General features: G+C 37.2%; 1 protein-coding gene across 1 annotated transcript in view; it reads right to left on the bottom strand.

Moving 5' to 3' along the window:
• Window positions 1-6320: 6320 nt before the first annotated feature.
• COL28A1 (collagen type XXVIII alpha 1 chain) overlaps window positions 6321-25879 on the bottom strand; it is a 65824-nt gene continuing 46265 nt past the window's right edge. Inside the window, exons 25-34 of the mRNA XM_063391833.1 lie at window positions 21456-21524; window positions 19270-19338; window positions 14351-14419; window positions 12337-12417; window positions 12211-12246; window positions 11993-12029; window positions 11136-11690; window positions 9742-9926; window positions 7473-7674; window positions 6321-7032 (exon numbers count right to left, since the gene is read on the bottom strand). Coding sequence (XP_063247903.1) covers window positions 6863-7032; window positions 7473-7674; window positions 9742-9926; window positions 11136-11690; window positions 11993-12029; window positions 12211-12246; window positions 12337-12417; window positions 14351-14419; window positions 19270-19338; window positions 21456-21524 — 1473 coding nt within the window. The 3' untranslated portion in view covers window positions 6321-6862. The remainder of the gene's footprint in view (window positions 7033-7472; window positions 7675-9741; window positions 9927-11135; window positions 11691-11992; window positions 12030-12210; window positions 12247-12336; window positions 12418-14350; window positions 14420-19269; window positions 19339-21455; window positions 21525-25879) is intronic.

The following is a 25879-nucleotide window of genomic DNA, read 5'->3' as shown; positions in this document are numbered from 1 at the left end:
CACCCTCTGGGTGAAGAACCTTTTCCTAATATCCAACCTCAACCACTCCTGACACAACTTCAGGCCATTCCCTTGGGTCCTGTCACTGCTGACCACAGGAAAGATCAGTGTCTACCCCTTCTTTGCACCTCATGAAGGAGTTAGAGACCAAGGAGTGCCACTAACATGTCACAAGTGTGAAAAATCAACATATACCTGAGGGTGAGAATGACCTGATGCAACAGTTTGAATGAATTTTATATCACAAATAACTTCTAGATCTGATATTAATGCTGCCCTCTCCCATTATAGCTGTGTGATAAATAGGCAGTGGGAGTGGATTCCCATTACAGAACATTATGCTACAGAAAAAAGACTAAGATAAATAAAAGTAAAAATATTTCCCTGTGCAAAATATACCAATTAAAAAGAAAAAAAAAAAAAAAGAGAGGAGTTTAGTGAAATGATGTTTTGAATGAAGCCTCGTTCTCAGGGCTGTAATGTCAGACAGCTTTGCAGAGAAGGGGTGTTTTGAGACATGGCTAGTGTGAGCTGACTGGAGGGGCAGGTTCAGCCTGTGCCCCAGGCTGTATCCAGGACAGGTCATGCTGGGTGTATTGAGGCACCATCCAAAAGCAGAGACAAATCTTTACTCCTGTCTCAGACCTCCAAGGCACAGCCTTGGACACCAGCTCATGAGCTCTGGAGCCCTTCACTTATAATTGATTGATTGACTGATTGTTAGAATTTTTTCTTGATTTGCTAGATCCAGCAGTATTGCAATGGTGATAGATGTGGTGGGGTTCTGCAAGGGGATTCACAATGTGATTATGGGCTGTGTTGCTCTTTGGCTTTCATACTCTGGTACAGTGCATACAAGCCCTTTTTACAGCTGTGCTCCTGCTTGGTGTAAATACCTTGACCCTGCAATGCTCAGAATCTGCTTTGTGGGACATCCTGTTTACACAATGTCCAGGTTAAGCCAGTTGTAAGACAGTTTATGAATTTGCCAAAGGAACCAAGGAGCAGCTACAGTGGCCAGTAAAAAATGTAAGTTGTGAGATGAATTAAGAGGCAATTTAAGCAGCTTCTGCTGCTAAGCTGAGTTTTGGAAGTTGTTACTTTGATGTTCCTTTTAAAAACTTGTTGATGTCTCACTGTTTTACAGAGGCATTTTATTGTTTTCCTCCTGGTGGCACTGCAGGATAACCCTGTGGTCCTTGGGGTCCTGTACTGCAGCTGCATCATTTAAGATGCTGAGATATCTTCTTGCTGACACAACAAGGTCTGTTATGCTTGACTTGAGGATGAGTACAACACCCTTACCCCAGGAACACCTATAACTTGTTTGAGGGGACCTGATGGGACCTATGTTGGATGATTTTCTCCTCTTAAAAAGAGCTTCAACCAGCTTATGAACTGTAAACAGATCAGACACATCACTGACAGCGTAAAAAAATCTCAAAAAAGCCTGACATATGACTGCTAAATTCTCAACAACTCTGCTCAAAGGATGGTTTTCACTCAGACACGTTCACTTGTATCCTCTAAAATGTCCAGTGAGTACTGCAACTTTTGATTGACTATATTCTACGGTTCATATGGAAAAAAGAATGCAAAATTTCTACTTGGAAACATGATTGTTCCCTTCAAGCAGAACGTGGTGCTGCCTCCAGCACTGTCCTCATCAATATACTTTCCAGCTATTACAGATACTGTGTATTTTGGCAGCCTCAAGTCACTTATGATCTGTTCAGTTACATGGTATGCAGACTAAAAACATCCAGTCATAGTTCTCTGAGGGACCTTGAAATGAAAATATTAATCTTCAAACCCAGATTTTACATGAAAATCTCATTATGTGTTAATTAATTTGAAAATACTGCCTCTCTGGTCAGCAGAAATGTATCTTACCTATTAATTTACAATGTAGTTAAGACTGATAGAAAGTATCCTTTGAGAAAACACGATGCACTAGGGAGTTGCCCTGAATGAAGTAAGAAGTAGCTGAAATTGCCAATTATGTCATGAATGTAATTCAGAAGAATTACTAGCTATTTGCTTTCCATGGAAAAATCTGTCCCCAGCCTCAATCCCCACACCCAAGCTTGTGTGCTCAGCCAGCCCAAGGCACCCCAAGGGCAGCAGGCAGCAACCAGGCCACAAAATCCCTGAAATCCTTCTCTGAATTCATGCTCTCCACTGCTGAGCATCTCTCTCCTCTGCAGGCCCTCTTCCCAACCCCTGCTACTGAAGGCTCATCCTGGGGGCCTTTTTCATTTGTTGATAATTTATTTATTGCTCTGGCAGGGTTTTTTTTGAGTGTCCTAAAAACCTTAAGCTGCTGAGACAGGAGCACCAGTCAAAACAATTCCAGCAGCATTTGGGATTAGCTGAGATATTTTAAAGCTAATCCAAAACTCTTTGGGAGTTTTACTCACATGTTGAGCTTGTGCTTGCCAGATTTATTCTTGTCAAAGCACTTATTGAGCACTCTTTTTTATAATAAGAAATGGTTTCTTTGTGTCCCAGGGTTAACCATGCCAGATGTTGGTGATCCCTTTTGCTAAACCAATAAAATGCAAAAAATCTCCCTTCTCCCTCCCTGTCCTCATGTAGGGAGATTACAGCTGCTAAAAGCAGGGACAGTGAGACAATGGGCTGTCCTTCTTTTGCCTTACAAATTGCTCTAAAATAGATCTTCCATACATTAGAATGCCAAAATAGAAAATCTTTATGGATTACGTTTTAGAGCCTTACACATTTGGCTGAATTTCTACATTTTCATTGTTGGGAAAAAAAAGTTATACTTCAGTAGCATTTGGCTCAAATTTTGAGTTTCACTTATCCCTGAAACTTAGAACTGATTTTGTCTCATGAAGAGATATAATAATACTCATGGAAGTAAAGACCCTTATATTTAAGGCAGTCTCAAGCAAAAAATCTAGTAACTAAATATAATTTATAATTCAGATTTTGTTTCTATCTACCAAGTATGGTAGCTTAGATGTCTGCTTATATTTGCCTGGGGAATTTCAAAACCTCGATCTGCTGCAGATTGGCTTCAGCAGCACCTGGAAGAGTTCTACAACTGGGAAGGTAAAAGATCAGCATAGGGAGACAAAAATGATTCTGAAGAATGATTGGTAAGAAGCTGCAGGAGGAATAACAGTGATGTCTAAGATCTCAGTGCTGAACCTACAGTTTCTCATGTGTCAGTAAAAATATGCTCTGTTTGTCAATAGAGCTGGGGTGTCCCAGGCCACACACCTGCCCATGAATGCTTTGGCCCTTTCACTGAGGGGTGGAGGAGGAGGATTTGTTCTGTTGATACAAAAGAATCATCAGGTTACCTGTGAGAACGTGCTTGTAACTACATGCTGTGATGCTCTTGCAAGCTTTGGGAAGGGTGTTCTGTATGTACAGATGGTATCAAAAGAGTTCAGGAAGCAACCAAGGAAAAGAAGTGTGGGAAAGTGGCACTAAACCTGTACTGTCCATAAAATGTTTCTTTACAAGTGTAGATATTGGTCTCAGCCATGCTATCAATAGCATAATTTTTAATTCTTCTTCCTCTTTCCTTTTCTTTTTCTTTCCCCTTTTCCCTCCAAGGAATGTCTTTGATGGCAGCTTCCAAATGAGGAAACATGTTAATCAGCTTTCCAAAGACATTCAAAACTGTAGTGCAGGAAATGTCGCATATCTTCAGACAATTTAGGGTAACAGAGAGGAAATCTGAAAATGTCAAAGAAACAGAGGAGTGCAGACAGCAGGATGGTCAATGCAGAGGCAGTGTTATCCATGTCTGAATGAGTCGCAGGGACAGACAGTGAGTGAACTGGGTTAAGGCAAAAGATGAATTCTGTTTGATAGTTCTGAACAAGAGACTGGTAGAGCTTCTGAAAGTGAAAAGCTGCTGCTGTTCTATGCTGAGCAAATGGAGCACTATTTTCCTGTTAATTTTCTGAGTCTTTATTGGAACTCTTAGAATCAAGGATGTCAGAAAAAGGATTTATCTTAAAACGATCAGTTCTGTAGAAAAGTCTCTGTTATTCGCTACTCTTAGCTTTTATGGTTTACAGCATTTGGCCTGGTCTAGCAGAAGATTTAAGGATTAAACTATTCTCGCTTTTAAAATTTGCACATGAAAAAATAAAGGGTTTGTTTGCCAGTGAAAACTGTAAATCTCTCAGCAATGATCCTGTATGATTTTACACTAGTCAGGAATAAACCAGTGGATGTTTGGCAAGCAGGGCCCTCTCCTGGTTTATTGCCCCATGACAGCCTTGAGAAGGCAGAGTTGGGTGAGCCAAAGCTGCCTGTCACTGCTCATGCAGATGTAGAGAAGGGTCCTTTCAGGAGGGACTTATGTGCTTTTCCATGGTTTACTAAATATCAGAGCATACATTCAGAGTTTGCAGTCTGGACATACACAGAAAAACATGAACAGAAAAGGATGCTCATTTCAGGATAATCTGATTTGAACAGCACACAACTTTTAAAACAACCTTATAGCCTTCACTTTTCCCTCTTTGCTACAAAAAGTTTAGTCAACTCTACACAGAAGTGGAAAATAAAGTAGTGGTCTTTTGTATAACACTGGTTTAACTGCATTCAAATGATTCCTTGTATGCATGTTAAAGAGTAACTTCTTGTTTTATAACCTTGTTAAGTAACAAATGATGCCATTATTGGTACTTCCTAAAGCTTGTCAGCTTTACCAGAAAGGTTTTCACTAAACATTATAGAAGATATTGCAAACCTGTAACCTGCATCTTCATATTTATTCCTGAACTCATTATCCCCAGTATTTCTTAGACAGATGTATCTCTCTGTCTGGAGATCTGGAGCAGAACACACAGCTAATCCCATCCCTGAAGCAACTGCCCAAGCAGATTACACACAAGATTAGAACAGATTTGAAAGATCTTGCAGATTCCCAGTCTCTCTTGCAACTGCAGTGGGCCTTGCTGCTGTGAGGTACAGCTAAATGTAAAATGTTCCTGGTAGGATTAAGGGGATCTTCACAGTACACATAGTATTAGGTAATATCTTTCAGTCTTACTGTTCTATATTACACAGAAATTAATTGTGCCTTCAGAATTTTTTTGAGAGATCAGATTATTATGTATGTTATCATCATTTTAGTTCTGAGTATAAGAACAGGATGTCTTCTGGGGCTGCTCTCAGTTACTTTCATTTCTAACTTGAAACTTATTTTAAAAGGCCAGATTTTTGGGAAAAAATTAACAACTTTTGAAGCTCTACTTCAAGCAGAGCTTTCCATAAAATTAGGTTTGCATCCTGTCTGCTGAAAACAAGTTCATTTTGCAAAGTACATCCTGTCATTTATTTACAAATTGTTCAAGGAATTGTTTGAACATATCAAGAGTTGCCATACTGCCTGTGTAGATTCTATTCTTTTGTTAACAAAGAAATAATGATGCTTGACCCTTTACCAGGTATTACTTCCTATTTTAATAATGTTTGTCATTTTCAGTTTCAACAATGTGCTCATGTAGGATTATGGTTAAAAGTAGAAAGCATATAAGTAAACATTAATATACATCTTTCAGTGCTTTTCCCCTTTTTAGTTTAGTAACATATATTAGAGTATTAGAGTGAAATAATTCTTTGGTTTTTTTTTTAATCTCTGAGATCCTGAGAAATTTAAACATACTGACTAGTCTAAAGGACATGAAGAACCCTGTTTTTCATGTAATTCTAAATAGAAGTCCAACCTTGACAATTGAAACTATGATATTGATGTCAATCCAAGTGTGCTTTAATAATGGACAAAACTCCTCTCTGATTAACCAAAGCTGTGTTATTTACATTCCAAAGAAGAACTCTAATCAATGGAAATATTTATTTATCTCTCTAAATGCTGTATTAAGACTGCTAATTTAGGAATTACTATTTTTTAAAACTAGAGCATATTTTACTCTTCTATGAGACTAAGAGACCTTGGTCATTAAAAACGAAGTGTAAACACTTTTGACATTTTAATCCTAAAAATACAATCTCACTATTGCCATGTGCAGTAGTATCAAGTTACTGTAAAATTGGGGGAGAAAGGTATCTCCCTGTCTGTGTGTATGTGTGATTGCAAGTTATTGCTATGGTGTTGCAGTTAACAGGAATTATACAGGAATCTGGTTAATGTGCAGACCTTACTAGAGGAACCAATAAAGCACAGCAGTATTAATTTCAATCATTTTGGATTCTTCTCAGTCAGTTCTTCCTCAGTACATATGAACTTCCAGCTTCAAAAGTTCCCAACAGAAGTAATTTCTAGAATAAATAAGAAGTTGTTTAATTTTCCTGGAAAGTTTTGAAAGACACAATCTGCACTTCAATAAAATTTTCCTATACTGAAAGTTGAAATAGAGTATTTAATGCAAGTTATTTGGGATGAGTTATATGGCTTTTGTAAAAGCAGTTATGCACTACAAGTTTAACTTGATTTCCAAAATATAAGGTCCCTGCCCAAAGGAAAGTTATACTGATTTGAGAAGGACAGTCTTGTAAGTTGTGAAAAGAATAAAACAAAAAAATGGGATAAAGAGTCAGTGGAGAGATGTCACTGAAGAATGGATGCCATGGTCTGTCCTACTCAATAAGTGATCTAGAGAATGCTGTAAATAGGGAGGTGATGAAGTTGGAGTTTGTGACAATATAGTGTTCCTCTAAAGTAGTTAAGTAGCAGTAGTAAAGTAGTAAAGAAAAGGAGTGACTGCAAGAAAGCAGAAGGACCTTGTGATACTGACTGCATAGGCTGTGAGTTGAAAAGGAAAACTGAATTTTGATTAATGTAAAATAAAACATGAGGGGGAAAAGAGATGATTGAGGGAGAACCCGAAGGAGACAACTTACATGTTCATCAGTCAACACAGGTTTCTTGACATTCTTTTTCTGTTTCAAATCTATTGTTGGTACCATTACAACCTCCATACCAGAACTGGGCACAAGAATTGCCATTCTTGTCATAATACCATTTCATCACGTAGTCCCAACAATCCCCTGGTTTCATAGGTTCCAAGCACCTTGGATCTGAAAGTGCATCAGTAAAAGTTAGCTTGCATTCCGGGAATAAGTTATGTTACCTTAGAAGTGCCTCCTTTGCTAAGAAAAGCATCCTTTTTTAAAATTTCTTTCTTGTAGTGTCTGGCCAAATTCCATCTCCATTAATGACTTATGAATAGGCCTAAAAAAATACTGGATCAGTTGGAAACAAGACTGCCTAAATCCTGATGCAAGAATCAAGCTGCTATTTAAATACCTAAGCAAGCAGTTGGTACACAGGGGTATACTCAGGTACCTGATTCTGAAAATCTAGCTCTGACTGTGTGTGATGTCTGTAGACAGAGCACCCAGAAATACAAAAAGTAAGAAAATCTAAATTATATTGGAAGAGGGTGTGGGGTTTGCTCATAGGTTTTTTTTGGTACAGACTTGCTACCCATTAGCTGCAGACAGTTTTTATTACTCACTTTTTTGGGCTGTCACTCCCTGTGTCTGGTGATCTTCAGCAGCAGTTCCACCAAAGAAAGGATTGACAGGTGGACCCAGGGGTCTGATTTCAGACATGTTAGACACTGGGGGAAGCATTGATTCTCTGTGAGTAGAGGTGGTCACAGTGGGGTCCTGAGCAGATGGCAGAGGCTCAGTGTACCCGGATTGAGATGTACTAGGCTGCAAAAGGAGTCAAAATCTTAAAATTCTGTCTAGGCATATATGCTATGACAAAAAAAAAAAAAAAACAAAAAAAAACAAAAAAAAAAAAAAAAAGATGCAGGAAACTTTTGCTAAGCAATGTGTGAAAAAATACTATTAACAGCAGGTTGGTTACTGTGATTACTCAGTATGGGGCCATAATTTTCTGACAATGAGGGCATAATGAAAAGGCAATGTAATGCCTTTGATTTAGCCACTAAGTTGTATACATTCCATTTAAGCTAAATTACAGTCACTACTTAGTCTGCAATGCAAATAAAATAAAAATGTGGGGAATTTTTAGGTAAGTCACTGCTGCTTAACATCTAGTACACTCATTGAGCATGATCTGACATCACCAATCTGCCTCATTTCTGGCTAACAGCCAGTGGTTAATCATTAGAATTTTAGAATTTACCTTGATAGAAGTGTTAAGCAGTCAATCTTGCTCTTCAAATTGCAGCTGCTATACAAAGATTTGGCTAATATTTTAGTATATTCAACAAGATTTGCAAGATCCCTAGTACAGTATAGTACAAATAATGACCTTAATCAGACATTGATTACCTACTGAGAACAGAAAGGAATTTGACAATATTCAATATCTTCCCATTTACAAGCCACCAGTGAAAAAGTCAGTTAAGGAAAACTCTTTAGAGTGATTGGAACTCAGTCTAGGTGAAATGTAAAGGTACAGACAATTCATCCCAGTCCTTTGAATTTTGCATTTCTTCTCTAGGTCTACAAAAAGACTGTGTTTATTTATGATAGTAATTCAACAGTTTGAAGATTTAACCATAACAACAGCCAGCCAGAAGTGTGTGAGCATCTAATCCTATCTGATATATCTAAGAACCTACCTAAGAATCCTTTCTGATTCTTATCATATGTTTTACAAAATCAGCATCTATCTAGGTTTACATTTATTTTTCTTAATAATAAAGAATGTCAAAACTGACCCTCGGTGTCTCACAGATCTGTCAAGGTGTATTATAAGCCCAAAATCTAAATCGATTACACCTACCTAATGAGCTCTCATTCTTGGAAATTAACCTAGATTTTGAAAGTGAACTATTTAATTATCTATGATATTATATAAACAATACTACAAGGATTAATAGTGGATAATCCATTGGCTCCTCTATAGTAAGATTTAATTATCTCTAATTTGCATTCAATTAATATTTGAATACCCATATCATGGTCTGCTATATTCATTCCATGCAGCTACAGAGGTTTGTACATCATATATTTCAACCAGTTTATCCATCTGGTTATAAGGGCAAGCAAAGCCCATTTTGTAAAGCTTAAAATTTTTATCATTGACTATTTTAGGCAAAGCAATGCAAATATCCTTAAGAGCTGAGAAATATCCCAATCCAGTGCTCCAAGAGTGGCTGTAAAATACCAGAGACCTAATAAGGAAGCTGAGGTGATACACACCTGCAGAAAATATTATCAATTGCATTACAGCTCCCCCTGTCCTGTCTGTCTGTGCAGCAGCACTACTTTGGAGGGCAGAACTCGGTGCAGGTCAGGAGAAACTTAAAGCTGGAGAACGAAGAGTAACAAATAGGCAGTCCTGGAAGTACAGCCCAATGTGCAAAGTGAAACAACACCAAAGGCTTAATAACTTGGAAATACAGCTGGGAGCAACCTGGAAAGTGTGTGACCACGACAAGAAGCATTGTACTAACAATCAGCTTGCACAGGAAGAAGTGTCTTATCCACTGTGCAGCTGCCACAAGAGAAATGTAGGAGTTTTAACTCACTTCTAAGATGAATAAGACCTACAAAAAATGTGAGGAGTGTTAGCATTTCCTACAACTGAGAGGCAGTATTGCCCTATTTCTTTTGTAAACGTTTGTTCTCAACAAATAAGTTCACTCTAACTTTAAAAGTTTTTTCAAACATTTTGGTCTAGTTAAAATACAACATGTTATTTGCATATTAAAAGGCGAATGATGACATAAAGATGGTAAAATATTGGAATTCAAATAAAGACATATTTTAAAAACATTTGACAACTGTTCCTTCTTTACTCACTGGGTAGATAATTCCTTCTGTAGGAAGCATATCAATCTCTGAAGTCATTTTAGGTAACTGGCTATTAGCATCTTCCCTGGCAGTTTCAGATCCCAGACTTGGAGATGGAGATAAAATATTGTATTTTCTGGTGTACACTGCAGACTCGTTATCACAAATTTTTGTGACCAGTTTATTTTCCAGAGCTGAAAAGATTAATGAAATAATGCAATTTTAAAAGGTAATAAAGTCACAATGATTCAGAACAAGCTTTTAGTGCAGTATTAGCCCTAAACCTTTAATCACAATGACTTGTGAAAGACCACCCTCTGTAGTTATGTCAAAATGCAAATGATAAGTAATAAAGTAACACAGTCTCTGAATTATTTTATTTTAGTGCCATGTTGTTCTTTTAAGAAGAAACAGATAAAAATACCAAGTCCCTCTAGGAAGTAGAAGTCATAGCAGAGAAGAAAAAAAAACAGTCAAAAAATGAGGGGGAAGGAAAGAAAGTGTTTACATGTAAGAAAGAAAAAGAAGAACTGGGCAACAGTTTTCTACTGATTTCTAAAAACAAAAAACACCAGGGACTGGGAATATTTTTATGTTGAATGCTGGAGTCTGAGTCAAAGTCTTAAATTTAATCCCAGTGGGAACCAGACCTTAGCTTAGATTTTTCTTAATGACTTCAATCCAGGCTTAACTTCATTCACAATCTCAGCATAGCAAAATAAATATATGCTCAGGAAAATTATAGGCTGGTCTACAGCTAGTCTAGATCAATGTAGCTTTTTTTTTAATGGGTCATTATAGATTTCCTCTGGATTTTCTCCTGATTTGACACATAGCCACAGATTTCTTTCAAGCCACAGACATTGAAATATACCATGTCTATCATGTCCCATTCCCTTGTTTGTGGCTCCAACATTTTTTCCTTGGAATCAGGGTGAAAGCATAGGTTTCCTTATGGCTTCCAGAAAAAAACCCAAAAAACAAAAACCAAAAAAACAACCCAAAAACAAAAAAAGAAAGAGTGCTTGTAAGAGAGAGCAGAAGGATTCCAAGAAAGAGAGAGAGAGTTCAAGGAAGGAAATCTCAATCTCTGTAGGATGAAACTATGGCCAAGCACAAAAGGACTGTGTAGGAAGGCTGATACAATCTCTCACAAAAGAGGAGTATCCCAAAGAAGACCTGGGTTAGAAAACTGACTTTCATTGTGGTTCATTGTTTCTGCAAGAGGTAAAAATTTGGCAAAGGTTTCATTTGGCCAAAGATAATCCAAAACAAGAGCAAGTTTTATGCAAAAGAGAAATAAAAGCTGCCACTCAGCAGGCTGCCTTGCCAGGCCATGGGAGAGGCCAGACTCCCTCACATGCTTATTTCCAGTTTCCTCTTACTGAAATACTTTCTTTCACCTGAGAGCGTCATGAAGTCGTCTATCTGGTAAACATGTTCTTCATCAGGGTCTGTTGCAATGAGCTGCATTTCTTTCAGGAAATCATCATAGTGAGGATCAGTCCTCTGTACAATCCCAATGACAAATATCTCAATATTTGCAGCATGGGCCTCTCTCACTGCAGTATCCAGTCGTACTTTGTCTCGAGTGTCCGCCTGTCCATCCATGATCACAACAGCCACCTTCCTCACTGCCGGGCGTGCTGCCTGGAATAAGTGGATGGCTTCTTGGATAGCAGAAGCTGTGTATGTGCCTTCTCCTAGGTAGGGCATCCTGTCAACAGCTGATTTCAGGAACTCTTTGCTTGTGTATTTCTTCAGAGAAGACACCAGGTCCACTCTGTGGCTGAAGTTGATAATGCCAATGCGGGTTGTAGCGTGGTTGGCCGAAACCTTGTCAATGAATGTTTTCATGAAGGTTTTGATGATATTGAAGTTATCTGGTCCAACGCTTTCTGAACTGTCAATGACAAATACTAGTTCCAGTGGTGTTACTCTACATTTGATACCACAACCTAGAAGAACAACAATTTCAGATATTTTATGAGAAACCACTTTCAAAAAATGAAGTGAACTCAGACATCAGATTTACAGTCAGATAAAACTCAGTTAATTAATTAATTTCTAGTTACTGGTACTGATCACAGAAACAGAGCTGGACTGAATTATTTTAGGTATAGCTCTGGTAACATAGTGAGCATTGTTTTCATATCGGTGTTATACTGATACAAAAACACGCAGAGGAAAAATCCACTCAGTCAATATAAATTCACAGTGTTTTATCAGAATTACATTTTTTCCATACTGGAATGCTTACCACATATTTCATTGATAAGTCTGATAACATCTTCTCTCTGAAAAAGAGTATTAATATGTTGTGTGTTCTAGTGTTAAGAATGTTGAAATATTTATTTATTTACAAAAATGCAGGCAATGAAATATCTCATAAACAGCCTTGTGTAAGATCACATAACCTTTAAATATTTTCCCCAGATAAACGACTATTTCCTTCAAATAATTTATTTACCTACTTACCGAAAGTCCAGGTTCACCTTTTCTTCCCCCAACTCCCTGAAAACATGTAGAGTGAGATAAGTAACAAAAGCCAAATTTTTCTAGTTTCTACTGTGTAAATTTAAGTAACATTAAGATGTGTTTTACCTTTGGTCCTGGAGGTCCTGGGTCTCCAATCTCTCCTTTGGCACCTTTGCTCCCTGGATCACCTTTATCTCCATAGTCTCCCTAATTAAAAACAACTGTATTAGATACAGCCATACCTCCAGTTTTGTTGATTGTCAGAGCTGAAAGTAAGGTTCACTGAGCTTTGAAGATATATTTTCTGGCTCTTTTGGATTTCTATTAATGTTTTCTCTTGTATGTATTATAAGGAGAATATCTGAAAGCAGGCTCTCAGAGAAAGCAAAATGGGCAGTAAAAACACCTTTAAGAAATTTCTATGAAAAATTACCTTTGTTCCAGAGGGGGAGTAAAGACATCTGTAAGCAAATGTCAAGAATATATAGTATTTTATGTTCTTTGATTTTCTTGAACTCTAAAACAATGTTTATACTGGACCTGTGCTAATTTAGACTTAAGAAGAAATATAACTGCCTCAGACCAGCCACTGTGCTGAAACTCACACCAGCTCTGCATAAAAGCCAAATGAAAACCTGTGAGCTTTCAAAGGACAAACGAAGAGGCATGCTTGGTCTGTTAAATCCACTGGAAAATAAGTTTCACATCTAGAAGCAATTTTGCACTTTTCCCCACAATTGACAAGACTTTTTGACTTCCAAAAAGTGAGAGGGTTCAACATTATGGGATTGTTTTCACATAATGCAGATATAAGATATTTTAAATAAGATTCAGGTTCTAAATGAGACATTTTTTTCTAGAAGATGATTATGCTGGACAGTTTTTTTACTTCTCTCCAGAAATTACTAACCAGCTTACATTTCACTTGTAATGTTAAAGCTTATTACTTTATCTAGATTATTGTCCATTTGGATATTATTCCTCATTATTACCTAGTCAATGGAATCACAGTTAACTCCTGTGTTATAGCCTTCACTGTGGGGATTGGTACCAGTTTTAAAGTACCCTTTTGACTTTCTCAGTCTGATTCTGGTATTATTCAAACTGGTGTAAATCTGAAAATTGTAAATAGCTCCTCCACAGCATTAAGAAACCAGTTTCAACTAAGTAAGGTCTTGGAAGAGAGTTCTTACTCTATTTCACAAAATCATAATATCCAGCAAAGGATATTACTTTCCATTACCTGTCCATGAATTGAATCTAACATCCACGAGATTAATGTTAGCATTAATAATAATGGGAAAGTAAATATGGTTTGCTGACTGTGGTGGAGTTGCTACTTTCTCACACTTAAATATACTAAATCCTGATCTTTTTGGTACATATACAAAATTCCTGCTAAACTAAACAAACCCTTTTCATGTGTGACAAGTCTGCTATAGTAATAGCAAACAGAAAAGTGCATATTTGGAGATATTTACATTGGATCAGAAAGATTAGTCAACATACAAGACGAATATGAAGATCAGTGAAAATATTGCTAGTTATTATTATTGTATGTGGCATTTGGAATGTGAGTGGAAATAGAACTAGGAGGCAGAAATTTGAATCTGCATGAAAGAGCTTGATATTCACATAAAAACTCCCAAGCTGTTAGATGTGAATAGCTAAGTGTAGGAAATTCTCACAGTTTTTGTAAAAACTGGGAAGTTATTCAGTAAGGAAAGATTCAATCTTGGGTTTCAATCATCGTAGAAAAAAACAAGTCAAATAAAACAAAGCCCTTAAATGACACTAATCATAAAGAAATTCCTTTCTTTGTCAAAGCTGACAAATAAAAGGACATTTTGTAATACCTGAAGAATATAAAAATAACTGAATACATAGTTTTAATAACTTAGAATTATTCTCCTGCTAACAGGTATGACCTCATTCTAGATTCTATTTTGTAATCTTATCCTTAATGACAATTAGGACTTTCATGGACTTCAAGGCTGACAATGAGCAGTGGGTACTTACCTTGCTAGCTACATAAGGTAATGTATCTGTCTTCTGTTTCTCTTCAAAGCCCTGTCACACCAAATAACCAATAAAGGAAGAAAACCCCCTTTTTTTCCTTTACTGCAAACCTAGGATTTACCTTTTGTCCAGGAAGGCCAGTTCCTACTGATCCCTTTGGTCCAGGAAAACCTTTATTTCCTTTTTCTCCCTGAACAGAATATGAAACTTAAGTTTAACTAAACATTAATGTAAAATCTATGTTGTCTCTATTCAATTTAGAACACTCTGCATCATAGAGAAGGCCAGATATTTGTACTATGGGATGAAGCACACAATTTTCAAGAAAAAAGTGGTCTAAGGATGGTGAAAAAAGCAACTGGCTATGATTCAGAACACATATGAGAACCTTATAAAATATATTGTGAAGAATTTATTCCTGATTAATTAAATGAAAATTTGTCATTCCACTGAAAGAGATCAAAGACAAAAGTAACCTTTCAGAGGCTCAGATAGTTATTCATCCCATCTACAAGCAGTAACATGAGGTCCAAACCAAAATTTCTCTAGAAATAGACACTCATGACCTCTCCAGGGCAGACTTTTTTTCCTGATCTTAAATAAACAAGGCGACATCTCTACTCCTCACAGTGTGGAAAGCAGAACACCTTTCTGCTGGTACTTCAAAAGATAGTATCAGTCCAGTTACAAAGCTCAAAATAGTTCATAAGGATTGCTACACATGCCCTGATGCATATGCTACCAGTGTGGGCACATAATGTTATAAAACACAGCTGTTATATACATACAGAAAATTCTTCATAGCTTCTGGCTTCCAGCCACTTTCTTGCTTTATTTAATAGGATAACACAAATATTTTTTACAGATCAACTGTTGTATGCATTTTAAACACAACTAGAAGTGATTATATTTCCTGGTACATAAATGCTTCACCAAATTTCACATTACATACATAATTCACATAACAGCAGTGCCCGATGCAGATACCAAAACCAGCCCCAGAGAATGTCAGTGAGATCAGGAGCAGCTACCATGTGTATCAAACCTAACTATGAGGTGCAAGCACAGGGTTAGTTGGTTTCATTTTTCAGTCAAGAGCTCTAACTGTCCCACTAAAGCATCTTTTTCTAATGCTTGTATTGGTGCTCACAAACGCATCTAAAGGGGTCATATTGCTCATAATGGACAGAGAAATACAAAAGCGTTTCTAACTTTATCCAGCCTTCACCTGAGGTGCAGCAGAACTGATCACTGACTATTCCTGCTGCGCTGGATTGGGTTTTATGGATTTCTGCAGGCAAAGAAACAGCTGCACACTGCACACCTGAGCCAACCTTCTCTTCCTTGTACTGAGGGCTCCTGGCTTCCATGAGTTGGGAATTTACCAGGAGTTAGGTAATGAGATGCAGCTGCTTGAAGACACAGTGTACAAGAAATGTCCATGGATGGTTTTCCCGGTCCAAATTCCAGATCTGACTGAGATCCTGCTGAGATGACAGCTTCTGCTTGCACATGGGTGCAGTGTGATCCTGCCCCATGCTAGGAAAGGTATCCAAGGCACTCCACCATCACATCTCCACTGGAGCACTGCTTTCACAGCCTTGCCCTGTTTGTATCCCCTGGTCCACTAGCCCCAGCTTGGGGAATTAAATGCTCTGCTTGCCACCAGGGCTACCTATCCCTGCCCTGCTAATCAGTAACCTCTTGCCTCCATAAGCAGAACTTCCTCTCTCCCCAGTTTCTTACAGCAGCAGCAATTCAGACACTATTATGTAGATGCTGGAGACTGAAAATGCCCCACTAGGGGCATTTCCTGTAAATAGGAAATATTCCGAAGGTGATGGGATGGACAAGGAAATTTATTTTGCACTGTCTTAGGAACTCACAATGGCTATTTAATCTAATTTCCTTTAAGTCACTTTTTAGCAGGATGGTTTTTTTGTGCTTCTTGGAGCCCTCATTAAGGTAATAATGCAAATGGCTTTTAAACACAGTGAAACAGTGTGGCAGTTTGTTTCTTGCTGTTCAAGGCTTGCTGCTCAGCACTGGGACAGACTCTCCTTCCCACTCAGATCATCACACAGCTTCCTGCTTAACACCTCTGCAGGTCTGCAGAGCACATACATATGAACCAAAATCAGGATATGCTGTGTATTCCAGTGGCCCCTCACTAGTAATAAATGTCAGACCCAACAAAATGGTAGATTTATTGCTGCCATTTGTTACTGCCCATTTGACATTGTTAGGATGGTGTTCAGGCAGTGAAAACTGAATGAGACCTACTGTTCTAAGTAAATTCATACCCACATAGCTGACACTTCTCACAAGCACACATATGAGTTTCATCCTTTCAAACATCAACTGCAGAACCAAATCCTGCTTCTTCTACTTATGCAATAAGTATCAATCAACATTAGAAGGGTTTATCATAGATTCCATAACAGTAAATCCATAATATTTAGCAAAACCCAATAAATGTGCTGTATTAATTTGAAAATATTTATAGCTTTGACAGTTCAATCCATGTACATAATTAAATTCAAACTTGACTACCAGTATTACCAAAATGAACTGAGTGTAGATCTGAGAATGTCTAGACTGTGGTTTTGAAAGGGAACCAAGCACAAAAAAAGATCTGTGAATATAGCTGTCAACATAAAGTAACTGCAAAACCAACTCATTTTTAGCATTCCATTCTTACCATATGCAGACCAAGATCCCTCTTTATATATAAAAAAATATTTGGAGTGATATTGATAGCTCAAGTGCAGGAGTAGAGTAGCTTCAATCTGATGAAAAGTGGCCAAAAAGAATGAAGTTTGATATGGGAAGAGGTAGAAGGAAAAAATAGACAGACAGAAGAGCAATAATTATTAATGTGTGGAGGAAACTGGCATTACCAGAGCAAGACAGTTTAAAAGTTGCTCAGAAATAAGTTCCTAAGAATTACATAAAAATAATCATAATTTTAGAAAGCAATTGTTAAAGGAAGAAAATAGAAATGGCAAGACCAATTGTACCCACACAATTCATGGAATGCTACAGAAACAAAGCAGCTGAGTTTGATCCACCATATCACTACAGTTTTGTTTTCAAACCCAAAGACATTTCATAGTCAGGACACATTACTTTCCAACATCCCTAAATTCCACATCCTGGCATTAGGAACATGCCTTTAACAGTGTGTCTGTGAACTGTGTTCTTCCACTGGAAAGCTTCCATAATGCAACTGAGTTCTCCACACTAGTAAAACACACTTTAGATACTTATTCATAGCAGTGCCAATATAACATCCAGATATACATCTGTGTGTATCTAAATATATAGAGAGAGACAGAAACAAGGAGAGAGAGAGAGAGAGAGAGAGAGAGAGGTGTATATGTGCACACTGAACATATTTTGGGTAATCCTGATAGGAACAGAACAGGAACAGAAAAATATTGTGAAATCTGTACATTTTTAAATGTATCATCAGATGCATTTGATTGCTGAAATATTTTTGTCCAGAATGACAATTGTGCTTTTATAATTAACCTCACACACGCATGGAATTAACAAATATATATCCCAAATATTAGATTCTGGAAACACAGCAGAAATTGTTATTAAAGGCAGACAGGAAAGAGTTTTCCTGCACCATAAAGTGATACAGAGATGGCAAAATTTTTCCTGGTTTTCACAATAATAGAGCAAAGAGCTTGTGGAGATTCAGCAAACAAAGGAAGAAGAGAAAAGAAAATAAGGAGGTTTTTGTACCCTCCCATTAAAATTCGTATTAGCTTTGTGATTACTGATAACAATTATTAGAGACCCAAATTGCAAACAGATCAGAAACAAAGGTCTAAACCATGTAGAGATCTCTGTCTAAGAAAGTCTGGGAAAAGGATAAGTCAGAACCCATAAAAGGGAGTTATACAATAAGGAAAAAAGAAAAAACATAATAGAGTATGTTTTTATGCTATGAAAGACCTCAGTGAAAGAAAAGGAAGAGCCCTCTGCAGAATAAAACCGGAAATGATGGAACACAAATATAAAAATGGAAGACATTGAAGACGTAATCAAAGTAAGTCCTGAATAACATAAATTCTGAAGGAATCTGTGCTTTTCTGGTAAGGTTTGTATGAAATAATGCCACAATGGACCAAAAAAAGATTCTCCCTCCATCATTTTGCAAACAATATGCATTTTCATAAATTTGTTTGTTTGTTTCAGAATGTCACTGTTTTCCAGTGAAGACCTGTTTGCCAGTGAATTCCCTGACGGTTTTAGTATCTGCAGCCAAAATCACAGTATGGAGAGGCACCTTTTCTAACCAAACTAGAACACTGCCCCTTTTACTGAATCACTGGTGGTTGACCACTTAGAGCTGGAGACTTGAGCGCAATACTCTTGATCCTGGGAAATATTCAATCATATGCTCAATTTTAAACACACCGATTTAAGGAAAACAGGAGAAACGTGGGTTGTTCTCCACTGGAGCCTCCAGTTTTAATACGTTTTTCCACACGTATATGACACGGCAATTTAACAACTGAATGCTCAGAATATGTTGTCATGTTTGTGTTTCCCCTTTTAAGGGGAGAAGTTGTGACTGGAACTGGATGAGTAAAAACCCAATTAAGAGTATATGGGAGACTGTCTATTTTCATTTATATTCCTACATGTCTGGTTTAACTTATTTTGCCACAGTAGATCTCTGTTACTGCCTTTTACAAGTACAAGGAGGAAGCACAAGTGCTAGCCCAGAGGAAACTACAGTTCTAAGTAAATCAATAAGATGTGGCAGAGATAAGACTTTTTTTTCCTCCAGGCTAAATGTCTTTTTAATGACAAGAACAATAGGAGAGCAATTGGGTGCAAACAATACTGAAAATGTAGCAAATAAAGTAAATATTGCATATCTTATGAATATGAAAACTAAGTATAAAACTAATATTTGCAGGAGTTCACTGATCTAGTGGCAAAAATTGAAAGAATACAATGAATCTCTTTAAGAAGCAGTTTTATGTTCTGAACAGATATCACATTAACCTAGATTACCTTGTCTCCTTGTATGCTGATGCCAGGGGGGCCAGGAGGACCAGGCAAGCCGTTCCGTCCCATAACACCCTATAACAGTCAGTGAGGCAAAAAAAGAAGGATTAGGAGGTAAACTGCAGGTAACACTGTGGAAATAATCCCAAAGTCACTGCAAGCAAAAAAACTAAAACCATGTCAAAGACTCTAGTTCTGATTCTTCTTTGGTTTATGGTTTCTCACTGTGGCCCTTAGTAATTATCCTTGGCAAATTCTCAGGAAAGCAAAGGAACAATTAACCTGAAAATGATTAAAGAATAAAATTTACTCATGACACAGAGTGATATTTTCCTCATTTTTCCCTGCACAGAAGACAACAGAAACCATGTTTACAGAACAGCTCTGTGCAATTACAAAAGGGAGGCACAACAGCAGAGGCGCAAAGGACCAGATTTACTCAGTGTAAGTAAATCTGCCAGGCATTTTAGCTAGTTCCTGAGCACTATGGGCATATGCCAAGCCTCTATGATGCCACAGTCTGTAGGAGCACCAGTCATTCAGAAAATAAATGGGCAGGGATGAGAGAAAAGCCAAAGCAGCACATGCTGATTTGTATCAATACAGTCAGTCAGGTAGAGCCCTTGTGTTTGCAGACAGGCTAATCTAATGTTTCAAAGTGATAAAGTGAAGAATAGCCTTTTGATTACATCAAGACTTTCATCAAAATGATTTTCCTTTTTTAAAATTTCAAATTTAATTGAAGAAGTTTTCAATTTGATCAAGCTTTATAAAAGTTTCTGTTAAGCTCAGGTTGAACTTTTGGTTACTGTCTTAAAATAAATAATCACTGTGCTCCAGAACAGTAAGCAGAAATTATTCAGTGGTATGTATATTACCTAGATTTTGTATATGTGGAATATTTAGGCAGAAATACAAGAAAACTTGGTCATCATGAAATACAAACTTATAGTTCTAAATATTTAATTTCTCGATATTAGTGATGTTTGAAAAGTCATCATTATCATCTCTCCAGACAAAAAAAAATTGTCATCAGTTTTCACAAAATCTCTTGTGAAAAAATACCGTTTATATATACATATAATGGGTGGGTCATCTCAACCACAAAGCCTTCTCTTTGCCAGGCTGAACAATCCCAGTTCTCTCAGCCTCTCCTCATAGCAGTGAGACTACATATAGATCCTCACACTTGAAAACAAAATATTGTTTCCCCACAGAGACCACATTTTTCATTCTCAAAGGCTTTGTGGAAAGAGTACATAGTGTCACAGAGTTGTAGGATTTTGAAACTCAGTCCAAACTAACTCTTTTCAAACTAGCTGTGTCAGTACAATTTACCAAGGTACTGAAATTGTTGCAGCTTTCAGAAAGCAAGGGAAAATCAGACACAACCTGGAAAAGTACTCATGCCCTGTCCTTTATTGCGTATCTGGAGTTGGTAACAGCAATGTTTCTTCATTCAGATACTAGTTTATACAAAATGGCATTGGAGGGTTCTGTTACTGTCTGCTATTATGCAAAAAGTTACAAAAGTGTATCTATCTTTAAACTAGCAGAAAGTGGAGAAATATGCACATTGTTTCTCCTCATTGACTTTGTAAAAATAATTGATGGATAAATCTGTAATAAAGAAATACATGCAAGTACTGAATTTCTTTTCATATCAGTATGTCTTTTTGTAATTATAAATCACTTTAGTGGAGGGAGAAAAAATTGCCCAGATGTTGCATACTGGTTGTTTATAGGATTAACTTTTTTTTTTTTTTCATATTTCTTTCCTAATGGTTTTAGTAACAAAATCAATTGGATTAAAGCTGAGTGAGCAAAAATTGCAAACATAAAATTCACATTTAATGTATTTTCCAGCACAAAATAATATCTTGGAAAGAGGATAGATACAAGCAGAAGAAATGCATCATTTAGTTAATTTACCAGCCTGATATCTCTGTTCAATCTCCAGATGTAATCTCATAAAGTTTAGCTGCAAATGCAATTTTCATCCCACTAGTATTCTTTCTAATCCAGTTGGTAGAAGCGTATGGTTAGTGACCATCTTTACAGGCTTGATTTCTCCTGAGCTGCACCAATGCAAATCAATAACTGATGAGGATGGTTTGGCATGTGAGAGATCAGGGTCTGGGCACCAGCATCACAAAAGAGCACAAAAAATTTCAGCAGGGCATCACACCAACCTTGGGACCCATGCTTCCAATTCCGGCAGGCCCCACCGGTCCCGGAGGGCCTCTAATTCCAGGGTCTCCCTGAAAGCAGTCACAGAAATGTCAGTCATCACCTTGTAAATGGTACATCTTTCATTACAAAGCAGGCAAACTACTGAGTTTAAAACCCAAGCCAAACAAATACTACATAAATAAACAGCTTCTTTATAGATCAGTATTAAGAAAGAAAGAAAAAAAAAAACAAGCCCAAAATACAGGCACCCACATCATTTAAGCTCTAGGTGAAGAACATTATTTCCATGTGACCAAACATCCAAGTGATCAAAATCACCAGCAGTCAGGATTCTACATTTCTACTTTGCAGGCTTATCAGATACAAAAAGAAAAAAAAAAGGTTAAAAAAAAGGCAAACCTATTTGAAAGCACCACTGTTTTCCCATCACATTTTGCAGGGGCTTGCCAGGATGGACACAGAGCTTACTAGTGGAACTGTGATCATGATGCTCTTTAACTGATACTATGCTTGTTCTGACACTAGAGACATTTAATTTCCAGAACATTCAAATGTAGGCATTTATGAAAACTAAATGAAATTTAATAGCATCAATGTAGATGAATAAAAGGAACAGCACCCAGTTTTTAAAAAAAGCCTTAATGTACATACATTTACCTTAATTTCAAGGAAGTAAGGCTTAAGTCATATACTGTGCCTGTGCTTCTGCTTGTCTGTGTTGGTTTTCTTTTTTCCTTCCAGTATATTTTGAACTCATTGATTGATTTCAGCCAAATTGATCAGGAATGTACAGGCCTTGACCATATTAATTTCCAACAGATTTGGTGGTAGCTGGAGGTTAGTTCTTGGAGACACATTCAATTTTTAATTTTACTGAAGAACAAAGAAAACCCAGAGGGGACTCCTGCCTTAACCATCAGGCAGAGGAAAGGCAGCAGCTGTCTGGTCAGGGGAAAATGAATGTAACAGAGCCTGGTGCTGCCCCTCGTGCTGCAGACAAACCCAGCAGAGGAGATGGGGACTCAGGGGACATTAGTGATAGGGAATGCCCAGGGACAGACACGGCAGTTTTGTTTTCCTCAGACCATGATTGTACAAATGAGGGAATAGGCACACATTCAGCACATGATTACTAGAAAAGTCCCATCCATTCCCTGAAAAGAAAGAAGTTTATAACTGATAAGTTAGAGATGCAGAATATTCTGAACTGTATTTGGTTTGACATTCCTAAACCTATTCCTGTGCAGGTAAGTGCAAATAAAGAAATGTACTGAGAAGCTGTTCATCATTCAATACATTAAAAACAGAGCAGAGGAAGTCATATTTCTAGATAAAATTAAAAAGAAATCATTATAAAAACTCTTAATTGTACTAATTTTTGCACTTGGAAAAGCTGTAGAAAGAGCTGTGCCTGCAGAGGGAGCATTTGATCTAGGACAGAGGTGTAAAATTACATCACAGATCACAAATGTCACTGAGTTGGGGTAGATGAAATGAAACAACATATCGAAGAGATTAAAAAGGAAAAAACCAAAGAGAAGCTTCTACTGATTTTCTTTACATTCTGGGGAAGAATGTGTACAGTCATTACAGTGACATTTTAGTGAAATTCCCAAGGTTCTATCTCTAGTACAACATCAATCTGTGTCTTTTAATCTATGGCTATGATACTCTCATGCTCTCAACATATGTGCTAGTTATGCAAACATACTAGGGCCCAAACTATGCTCAGGTTTGAGAGATGTGGAGAGGTGGAAACTGATTACAAAGGCCAAGGCTTAGACTAAGTTTATAATGGTCTCCTTCCTGATGTAACATTTAGCTTTTGAATTTAATGTCCTGTTACATCCAAAGCACTGGAGACTGGCCAGTTTGAGTCAGGACATAGGCATGGTATATGGATGCTCTTAGCTTTAAATTGCTGTCAGAGTGATTGGGTAAAACTAAATGCCATGTTCAGTTGGGAGGAAATCTTTCCTTCAGATGATCTAAGGCTTTTGTATCAGACCTTCCTTGCCAGTGCAAAGAGCCAAGATATTGGCAATGTACCCATCTTCCTATCTAGTACCTTCTATTATCAAACATATATTTATTTGTTCTCAATGTCACAACCCCAATACAATCTTAAGCTGTTTGTAGAACAACTCCTCATGAGCACAAGCTGTGCAGAGCAGCCAAAGCTTTCCCTGTCCAAGCCTCCCTCTGAAATCTGCCAGAGATGCCAGAGTTAAGAGATATAGATATGGCATTAAAAGGTACTTTTAAAGGAGATCCTGGAATGCTGTGGCCTGTGAAACAGCCTGTGAGCTGCTGAGATGAAAACTGAATGGGAGATTGCCAAACATAAGTGATTCCTTATGGCCCAGTACATCTACAACCTGCTCTTGGACCAGCCCTGACCAAAAACAGCCTAAGGGTGACCTGAAGTCATCTGCCTTTTCCTCCCATGGGTAACACGGCCTTCCATAGGGTCGTTGCAGGTGAAGGATTGAATTTTAGCCTCACATGCTTAGTTAATACCAGATGTCTCATTGAAAAGCTCTTTTGTAGAGCTTTATAGTAATCCTCACAGTTTCTGTATTTCTTGGAAAAAGACTTTTATTTTGCTTTATGAGTTGTGAAGTGGAGCAGTTCTTTTTCCTAAGGTGTCATGCTAAACTGTCCTTTAGGGAATTCATTTCAAAAACGATTAATACTATTCTTTGATGAGGTCTAATTTATTTCCTGTATTGTGCTTGTAGACAAGCTTGACACCATCAGCAAAACAGTGAACTAGAAAAACAACACTGAAGCAAGACATAAAAAGCTGAGTCAAGACATGGCAAAGTGTGGGATTCCAATGTCAATTCTGTACCTTTTATTCAAGAAAAAAAAAAAAACATTAAATGACCTAATGGTCAACTGAAAAGTAAATCTTGGATTTCCCAATATATATACCTCATTTACCATGAAGTATGTGTATTTGATACTGAAATATACAGCAGACACAGCAATACTCTCTTTAGTGAGAGTTAATGGATATAACAGTATTTGTTAGAACAACATATTATTAAAAAAGGTATTACATCTTTACTTTCCACATTTTAGTTCAAATAGGCAAACCCCAAGCTGCAAAAGTTGTTTATATTGCAACTGGATCCAGCCCAAATGTTCATACACTAGGGACTGTGCTAAGGATTTTAATAATCTTTCTGCTATCCAGTTACTTGCTTTATGTCTAGTGGCTCTTGCTCTTGAATGTCTGTAACTCACCTCCTAGTTGGCAACAGTGCTTTTAAATCAAATTTTTATTATATTCTGACATTATGTGCTTCTGTTTTAATGCTACAGAAAATAGGGTTCTGCCAGGACTGAATGCATCCCACATGTTCCAGTTTTGTTTTCATGTGAATTTGACCTCTGATACATAAAATTCCTGTGTAGCAGTGTGCACATATGTGAGCCATTTCTGAAAACAGAGAGAACAGAGCTTTGATTCAGATGAGTGGAACATTCCTATATAATGATCCTCAAAGGAATTTCAAATTAACTAGTGTGTAAATTTATGAGCCTCTTTTATCAAATAAATGTTTGGGTTTTTATATGCAGAGATTGTCACTGTTCTTACCTTCCTTTTTTTGGGGAGAGGGGAGGGGAAGTATAACAGATAGCCAATGCATTTACATTTCATTTCAAGAAACCAGAATCTTTTCCATTTTATAAACTAAGTTCTGGGGGAATTCTGGCAATTCAAGTGAATTCTTTTTCCTTGTGTCACCTTTGCTACCAAGATGTTATGCAAAGATTAAAAAATCAGAATGTAATAAAGGCAAAACAGAAGCAAAAAATCAGGGAATGAGAAGAGATGTTTATATATTTTGTTTCTTTTTTTTCTAGTGCACCCTTTACCATGTCTGGTGTGGATAAAGAGAAGTAATATATCTTATTATATCTTGTTAGATAATGCTTGCTTTGGGGCACCACTCATACACTGCAAAAGCTACAGCTGCTCACTCTGCATAAAGCAACAAACATTTCATTCAGCATGACTAACATACCAATCTAGGGGCATCATCAAAATGAAGCCTACCTTTTTAAAGTAAAAAATGCAAATTAATTTTTTTACCAGATGTTTTTAACTCTTGAATTTTTTATTATCCTCATAGAATGTTAGATAAGCATTACTTGGAGAAGGCAGGTTTGGTGGATAATATCAGATTACCGCAAATAAAACATGTAGATCCATGAAAACTTCTCATACAAAATTTGGTGTAAGCATGATTTTCCATAATTTTGTTGTGTTACTTGCAAAGAAAGCTATTCTGCAGGGTTCTGTTTTTCAACAACTTGGATCTTATATTCAAACTACCTAATTCTGACAATTTTTGTGACAATGGAGATGACTCAATGGAAATAAGATACTTCTAATTTATATAGAAACTCT

The sequence above is a fragment of the Prinia subflava genome, chromosome 1, assembly GCF_021018805.1.
Source record: "Prinia subflava isolate CZ2003 ecotype Zambia chromosome 1, Cam_Psub_1.2, whole genome shotgun sequence".
NCBI classification, from domain to species: Eukaryota; Metazoa; Chordata; class Aves; order Passeriformes; family Cisticolidae; genus Prinia; species Prinia subflava.
The sequence above is the reverse complement of the archived record's forward strand: the minus strand, read 5'-3'. Positions and strand labels throughout refer to the sequence as shown.